The sequence below is a fragment of the Limulus polyphemus genome, unplaced genomic scaffold (assembly GCF_000517525.1).
Source record: "Limulus polyphemus unplaced genomic scaffold, Limulus_polyphemus-2.1.2 Scaffold2563, whole genome shotgun sequence".
Lineage (NCBI taxonomy): Eukaryota > Metazoa > Arthropoda > Merostomata > Xiphosura > Limulidae > Limulus > Limulus polyphemus.
In genome coordinates this window covers 39,887-49,024 of record NW_013668173.1, presented here as the reverse complement: position 1 = coordinate 49,024, position 9,138 = coordinate 39,887, and the positions used below count along the sequence as shown (strand labels likewise).

General features: G+C 34.9%; 1 protein-coding gene across 1 annotated transcript; it reads left to right on the top strand.

The window, feature by feature from the left end:
* Positions 1–5,653: 5,653 nt before the first annotated feature.
* On the top strand, positions 5,654–8,937 carry LOC106467312 (proline-rich protein 4-like). The gene is made up of 3 exons (XM_013927655.2): positions 5,654–5,696; positions 6,348–6,925; positions 7,287–8,937. Exons 2-3 carry the CDS (start codon positions 6,387–6,389, stop codon positions 7,309–7,311), a joined length of 564 nt encoding a protein of 187 aa, XP_013783109.1. The 5' UTR covers positions 5,654–5,696; positions 6,348–6,386; the 3' UTR covers positions 7,312–8,937.
* The last annotated feature ends 201 nt before the right edge of the window (positions 8,938–9,138 follow it).

Genomic DNA, 9,138 nt, shown 5'->3' with positions numbered 1-9,138 from the left:
TGATTATCGAAGGGTTGTTGTTGATGTTACTAATACTAGATGTTATTGTTTTAGCGCAAACCTGTACAATGAGCTACCTAGGCTCTGTCCACTGAAGGGAATCAAACACCGGATTTTAGCATTGTAAGTTCATTGAGTTACCGTTAACTTACCGGGGGACTTCTGGAGGGAGGAGAGGCTATGCCACTACTAAACTCTACCAGCATAAAATAGTTGTAGAAATAATATTAAAATCATATTGTTTACATGGAACACCCAGTGACAAAAATATATTATCATTATAAAGAATGTTACAAAACAATTAATACTAAGAAAGTAAAAAGTAAAGGTGATTTCTGCAGGCCGATTGCCTCCCTGTGGTCGATGGTTCGGAATTAGGGATAGTACAACACTACCTGGACTGCTGGAACGAGACTCCACAATTGGAGGGAGTAGACTCCGTGGTTTAGCCGGCACTAAGTACCTCTAGAGTATAAAGGAATAAATAAAATACTTAGTTATATGTATAGTATTCTCGGGCCGTGCGTCACCAAATATTGTTGCTTATACTATGAATTCCAAGGTTCGTGGTTCGAATCATATTGCCGTAAAAACGCATTCCGCAATTTGGTCCGTGGGTGTACTATAAGAGTTATGGCCAGACAAGGACAGTCAAGAGTTGGTGGGTGGTGCTGTTGACTAGTTGTTTTCCATTTTGTCTTATCAGTTCAAAATTACGGAGGGCTATATGCATGTAGCCCTTTTCAACCTTGTGCGAAAATTCTAAAGAAATAAACAGTATTCCCTCTACTTTTTTTTCCTAAGATTAATAGAAATTAAGGTCTTTATGATTTAGTATGCAAAGTATGTGTATATTGAAAAATTGCACCGATTATTACAAATTATTTCCTATTTAACAATCTAACAAACACGTATTATTCAGTAAAATCACGTTCCCTTCAGCTCAGCGGTAAGCCGCGGGACTAATGCTAAAAATCTGGGTTTGATCCTTGCTATAGGCATAGCGCAGCCAATTTAGTGTTTAGCTTTGCGCTTAACAACAAAAAGCAGTCGTATCATATTAATTATAACAGAGGCTTAATATATGACAGTTTTAGGCCATTTCCGGGCATAACAGGTACTACCGGTTCTCGTTCTTAAAATGCCCTGTGTATAAAATTAACACGGATAAATGTGCCTATTATATTAGAAACATGACATGCATTTTGTCGAATAACAGCAAGAACAAACTTAAGAAAAATATATCGTCAATTCATTTAGTTATTTATGAAAATGTGTAAACTAGTTCCACGTTTAACATTATTAATGAATACAATCTGTCAATAATGCATAGATATTTTGAGGAAAATTAAATTATTTCAATTTTCCTCAATTATAAATATAGTATTCAGGTTACTTGGCCACTTCGGTTTCACTGACTAAAACCAGCATGATTATTTCATTTGGCACTTTAATATGAAAAAAAAAGGCTTATTATAAACTCGTTAGACAAATGCTTCTGTTTGTAACATGCCAATTAAATTGTACAGAATAGCAATTTTTTTGAATATTCAAACTCATGATCAAGTTTCTTTCTTCATGTTCATACTTTAACGATATCCGTTCTGTTTTAGTGAAAGTTATACTATTATGTTGAAGCTTAAAATCACTCCTTAATGCTGATATGAATGGAAAAAACGCGTTTATCGTCACTTATATAGATGATACACTTGTGTTCAGATAAATCTAATATCAATATGTCAAATAAGCCAATAAGCATACACAGTCCTAGCTATTCTGCATAATTTCAAACCCCCGAAACTTGGAGTAAATTAGGCCTAACTCCTTCCTAAGTTTTGTGATCAACGTAAAGCAGATTTTTCGAACAATAATTTAGATTAATCAAAGGTCGTATCTTTAGTTCCTGTTCTTTTAAAATAAAGTCTCCGGACTTACAATGCTAAAATCCGGGGCTCGATTCTTCGCGGTGGACAGTCTATTGTATAACTTTGCGCTAAAAACAGTCAACCATCATCAATCGTATTTTAAAACAGGTTTAGCCAGCGTACAAATCTGGTATTTACTTTCTCTTTTCCCAGGTAGTTAGTGTAAAACAAAACATAATTCGTGGGCTGTTTTTGTGCCTGATAAAAACAGTGGCGGTCTCTATACTTATTTAAAGTCTATCCACAACAAAAAATAACTATTACCGCCTATAACTAAATCTCCTCATAAAATAAGTCTTACGCCATTATCATATAGTCAGTTTGTCCCTTTCATTCTTTGTTGTACTACATACAAATCTACTCGAGCGCTATCCGCTGTAGCCGTCTCTAACTCTAAAGTGATAGATTATAAGGAAGGTAGCTAGTCAACACTACCCACCGCCAACACTTGGGCTACTCTTTTTCTAACGAATAATGAGATTAACCATGACATATTAACACTCCATGTCATGTTTCGTTACGGGATTAGACCCCACGACCTCAGATTGCGAGTTGAGTTCCCTAAACACAAGACTGTACTAGGCCTCTTTTAATTCGTACCAAATATTTCTTATTGTCACATATTTACATGAGTAACTGATGTAATTTCACCTTATATTTTATGATAAGATATTTCAACAACTGTGGTGTTGCTGATTTTGCAATACAACATTATATTGTACTTTGAACCAGGTGTGGCTTAGTTGTTAGCAAGGTTGGAACTGCTATATTCTCTTAACTGTAACAATCAATCACACTCTTCCGTCCGTAGGAATGTTATAACTGTAACAATCAATCACACTTCCGTCCGTAGGAATGTTATAACTGTAACAATCAATCACACTCTTCCGTCCGTAGGAATGTTATAACTGTAACAATCAATCACACTTCCGTCTGTAGGGATGCTATAACTGTAACAATCAATCACACTCTTCCGTCCGTAGGAATGTTATAACTGTAACAATCAATCACACTTCCGTCCGTAGGAATGTTATAACTGTAACAATCAATCACACTTCCGTCCGTAGGAATGTTATAACTGTAACAATCAATCACACTTCCGTCCGTAGGAATGTTATAACTGTAACAATCAATCACACTTCCGTCTGTAGGGATGTTATAACTGTAACAATCAATCCCATTTTAGCCGGTTAAGAGCACCCGCATAATAAGTGACAGATGCTGTTAAATGGTTACTCTCTCTTGTCAGCAGTTATAAATCAGCTCTGGCTATTGCTTAGGGGTCTCTGATCTGCCGTTTAGCCCATGCCTCGCAAAAGGTGCCGTTTAGGTTGAAAATACCAAACCATTGTACTATTTCATAACGTTGCAAGTTTCGTAATATCATTCAGAAGTCTAAACCTTTAAAAATAACTCTTTATTCTCAACTTTCTGACATAAATGGACACACCACGCTTTGAATGTATTATAATTTCTTCGGCAGCATTTAACTCTTCCTTTTTTCTTCTGTGACTATGAAACAAAAAAATCTGATATTAAACTAGAGTGTCATGGAAAAGGCAAACATCACTTAGTTGTTAAGGTATACTTCACCCCATTCTTTTAACTAGTACTTGGAAAAGACGAAGAAGTATCATAAGGCTTGGTTCCAAAAGTCTAATAAATAAAGCCTCCTTTATTCGCAACGTTCTTTGAACTCTAATGTGGTACTTGGAAGTTTATTTTTGTTTCAATTTTGATTCTGAATATATGATAACTTAAAAAGCTTTTATTGGCAATCATTATAATGGGAGGCAGTGACTTTTAGTGTGACTTTGTCCTTCCACTAAATTCGACCAAACCCCGTCAATTGTTCCCTGGGAGACTTTCAAGCTTTACAATCTTTTCACAAATATATAAGCATGGACAGGAACATAGACGTTAGTACATAGGTAAAAGAATTGAATTATGTAAGACGGGAGTGACTAGAAAGACATTAAACAAAAGGCGGACGTTTTTCATATAAAACGCAACGCGTTCATCCATGACTATTTACTCAGCCAAACGTACCAAAGGGCCAGACGAAATTATGTATTAATTGTCATATCCAAGAGGATGTCTTGATACATGGAAAATAGTTCTTTAACGGCTAGCAATACATATTCAAATAGTTTATTAACGGCTAACAATACATATTCAAATAGTTCATTAACGAGAAAGTCGTTATAATGTTAACATTTAATTTCTCGTTACACGATAGAGGGATCTCACAAAATGAGTTTTAGCCAAAGTACAAAAGTATACCAGATAAGTTTAAGTGTCATACTTACCAAACAAACAAAACACACACACACACATATATATACTGTTAATTAAGAAGATACCGGATGAACAGAAATCTTGAAATATATGTCGTGCTACATATGTACTTTAAATACGTTTTTGTTTTTCATAAAACGGAAAAATCAATCCTATGTAATGAGTATCTAAAATAGGTTTACCAGAACACTTGACTGTATGTAAAAAATATACCTTTTTTGTCACTTCGTTAATTGTAACTCCTATATTTAGAAAAGTCTCGATAGATTTCGTTGACTGCCGCCACCATCTTGTGTCTAAGTTTGTTTGTGTTTTTCATTAAGTTCAGCAGTTTAATCTGTTATAGCTAAGTACAAAAACATTCTAAAATGAAAATATATTTATCCAGTTGCATTTCCTAAAGACTTACTTGATTTGAAATAAATTACTTTAAAACGTTTCCAAAGTCAAATTGTTCTGCCTGTTTACAAAATCCTCTACGACGAGCTTAAATTAACTGGTTGGTTTACTCAGGTTTTTAACGACATGGATTTTGAACAGAAACGTTTGTCTCACGTTCTGTATGACAACAAATTGAAAATAATAGATGCGCACTAACGTATAAAGGGACAATCTTTGTGTTGATTTCAGAGACTACATTATTTTCTCCCTTTCTTAAATGTTTATACTTTATACACTAAATATCCTTTTATCACAAGATATTTTGTTAAACTTACACCTTTATGGCTTTACGTTTAACACCTTTCATCTTCCTTATTCACGTATCGCTTCTAAAATAATATTTTCTACGAAGTTTAAGTGATTTTATTCTCCTTGAGCAGATTGTACATTAAAACTACTTAGAGTCGTATAACCCGTTCACAAAACTCCTGCTTACGTTTATCTCATTTTATCTTTCTCACACTTATACCCGACAGATGAGTTGCACGTGTAATGTAGTAAATTACTATAAACGCTCGGTGTTTGCTGAAAGCAGTGCAATCTACTTTTCCATATGTCTTGATTTCAAGGTAGGTATGTACTTATGTATGGATCGTCATTTGTTTTGTAAATATAATCACAGGTTTAAACCTTACAAACAGCACTATAGATCACTTTTACATTGGTTTACTTAGGCGCACGCTAGACTGTATATAGAAGATGGTAGTTTTTATACTATGCGATAGAAGTCCGTGGCTAAAGGCAGGAAAGTAGGTGAATGACATAGATCGGTTGGTAACGACGAAACTGCACTTTCTGTGTCCAACCTTCGATAAGGCTCAACGCTCTCTGGTTGTTAAGTGCTTCCAACACGCTGTCCGTTCGCTGGTTCGCCCTCCTATGAGAGAAGCAGATAGTGAGATCCCGTCTGCCCTAGTTTTTCAGTAAGTGTAAGTCTTCAAGTGGGTCACGTTTTCAGATGGAGTATATAAACACCACAGAGAAAGGACTTGCAACAGAAGCTTCTGAGTTAGCCTACTGTACCAATCTGAGGTAAGTTATATCGCTGTCGAGGAGCATTTAAACACTAATTTTAGCTTCGCACTCATGTCTTATTACCAGACCCTAGTATATAAACATATTTTATCTGCATTAAACCATCCTTTGTTCGAAATAATTCTGCAACAATACATCAGTTTTAAAAGTTCACCTTTTCAATGACAAGATTTAAAGTTCCAATCTCTCTGACAATGTTTATTTGTTTGTTAATACAAAAACAAGCAAGCAAATTTCCTTGTTGACGGCAAGAACATTAAGTTTGATAAATGTAAGTATAATTACAGCGTAACTGAAACTTCAGTAATTTGATAGGCTAGTAGTGAAATGTCATTTCCAAGGGAATTGTCATAGTTTACACGTCTCTTCGTTTGGATCATGACCGGATTCTTTTATTATGGTCTTAGCTTTGCTGTTTTAAACAGTCGAAATTTAGATCTAAAAGAAGACCGTTTCTAAACATGTTTATCAAAATAAATATATTTCTAAACAATATTTTTGTTAGTCACGTAGTTTTTTGTTGCTGTTTTTCCCCTTGTAGTGTCTCTAAAGTATTTATAATCAAGACATTAACAATAAAATGTCATTAGCATTGACTTAGTAAACAGAAAGAAACGAAGGTGTATTTGTGTATTTTTGTTTTGTTAGTAAACTTTGGCCCAGCTTCATCGGACTTTTTCAATTACAATGAAGTGTCTGGTCTTTTCGGGGTTAACCCTTCTACTAGTGGTGCAAGTGCAGGGAAGTGGCGGAGGATGGGGACCTTGGGAGGATGATGAATATATCGTCAAAAAAATTAAGAAACCAGTTCCTATCCCTCACCCCGTCCCAGTACCCCATATCATTCCAGTTCCCAAGCACTATCCAGTCTACAAGCATGTGCCTGTACATGTTCCCGTCCGTATCCCTCAAATCATCCACAAGGTGCAACACATTCCCAAGATCGTCCACATTCCCAAAGAGGTCATAATCAAAAAGCCTGTGCCTGTTCCACATCCAGTCCATCATCCAGTGATTGTTAAAGTGCCACAACCTTATGTGGTAAAAGTACCAAAGCCCTACCCTGTCCACAAGCCCTACCCTGTCAAGGTTCCAGTCAAGGTGCCTAAGCCCTTCGTCGTGCCCCTGCATAAGGAGGTACCCGTCCACGTGCCTGTTAGGGTACCATTTGAAGTGCCCCTGGTGAAGGAGGTACCTCATTACATCAAAAAACCCGTACCTGTCTAGTAAGTTCTATTTGATTTCTGTTTTCAAAGTAATAAATTTAAAGTTGTATATATCACTTGAATGTAAATATAAAATATTTGAAAACACTCGACCTTCTGGGTCTTATGAGATCTACTTGATATTTTGATGATCCTTTGGGGTAATTATTTTGTCTTGAATTAACTTGAATCTATCTATATATATATATATATACGCCACAACTTAAAACCAACTGATCTCATTGAGTTGAACTTTACAGTGAATCGTGCGTTATGTATTTGAGTAAATAATTAATATTCAGTAGTTTTGAAGGATATGACTTTATATAAAATGGTGTTTTGATGTAGCACATGTTCAGTAACGTTCTCTCTTTCTTCACAGTGAGGAAAGTCATGGCTGGAATTAAATAAAGATCAACATTGAGGAAGGATCCATACAGCGTCAAGTTGTTAGAGCCTCTGTTTCCTACCACACAACATGCTAATGTGTAAAAAGCTCCATGTTTCTATCTCTCAGCAGCAGTCCTCCTTTATTACTGTTACTCTGCTGCTGCTTCTACCTGTCTGTTGAAAACCAAAGTCAACGCGCAGGCGTGTACAACAGTACGCTTCTTTGCTAGATATCTTTCACTTTTGTAAGACATTGTAAATATTCATGTTTGACATGTTTCTTGGATGTAATAAAGACCTGAACTTGAACAAACAGAACCTTTGTTTTTAGTTTAACCATATATTGATGCTTGTATAATCTTTGCTGTTGGGCGAAAGGCTTTAGCGGTACTGGATATGGCAGATGTAATGTGCTTGACATGATTAAACATAATCTCATTTGCTTTCACTCACGGTTCCTTAAATTAACTTGCTTACAATTTCTTAACCTACATATGGTAACAATGCATAACAATGGGTACATGTTATGGTAACTATAATATAATAGACTATATATAGACACCACTAACAAATTAACCTCCTCTCTAATACCGTACAGCACGCTATTAACAAGTGTCACAATAGTGAATTGTATACTGTTCATAACATTTTCATTGTAATAAGGAACACGATGCTAACAATATTTCCATTATAATACCACTTAATATCACTTAGAAATTATAATTTTATACAATTTGTTAGTAGAGTGTTATTTGAACTAAATGTACTGAATACTTGTAACAAAATATATCAAGTACTACTATATCACATACTACAGATGTCAACAATAATATGGTTTCATTATACTTGTACTATACCTGAACATATATATACACAGTACTATATAGTATGCTTTTAATAGGGTATGTGAGCTATATTAAACTTACTGTACAAATTGTTAATATTACTAACATATTTTAAACAAAATGTTTCATTAAAGAAAGTCATAGTTACGGATCTGTTATTTTTTATGTCACTTGAATTATTGACAAAATAGGCTTAGCTGTTTAGATATCGCTGCATAACGAAAGCATTCTAAATTGTTTTATGCTAAAGATTCAGATTGATCTAAATTGTACGCTGAAGTATAATCCTCATATGGCCTAACGTATTGTATGCTACAACTCTAGGACGGTGTACTTTACACTACAATAGCTTAAATTGTTGCAAGTTACTGTGTATTTGTAGATTGATCTAAGCTGCTTCACTCTACAGTGGCGTAAATTGTTGCACGTTGCAGAGTACTGGTAGTGTGAATTAAACTGTTGTGTGCTACATTGACTTCAATTGTTGTATGCTACAATGTATTCGTAGGGTGGCCTAAACTGATGTATACCAAGTTCTCTTACATTGTTGTACGTTACAGTATATTAGTAATGTGACCTAAACTATTGTAAGCTACAATGGCTAAATTGTCGTATGTGACTTGTTGCATGTTACAGTAGCTTAAATTGTTATCGTGAATTAGAGATGTACCCTAAACTACTTACATTGATTCAAATTCCTGTATGTTATAGCGTATTAGCAATTTGACCTAAAATGTTGTATGCTTCCAAATAGTATAAATGAAATTGTCGTTTGTTATTTTCAATGATAGAGTTGCATAAACTGTTGTACGTTACATTATAATAAAGTCTGTTTTCAGTAAGATTCCAGTTGATATTTGATATCATTATTTAATTCAAAACGCTTCTGGTTTATGTGCCATTACTTATCATGGTGTGTGTGTTTCAATATATTTTCTGGACTATGTTTTGTCATCACAAGCTCAAGTTTGTTCTTATCATATATGTGCTTCTGGACTG

Coding starts and splice junctions, on each gene's coding strand:
- LOC106467312 (XM_013927655.2), top strand. CDS start 6,387: ATGAAGTGTCTGGTCTTTTCGGGGTTAACCCTTCTACTAGTGGTGCAA. Junction 6,926..7,286: donor AAAAAACCCGTACCTGTCTA/GTAAGTTCTATT, acceptor CTTTCTTCACAG/TGAGGAAAGTCATGGCTGGA.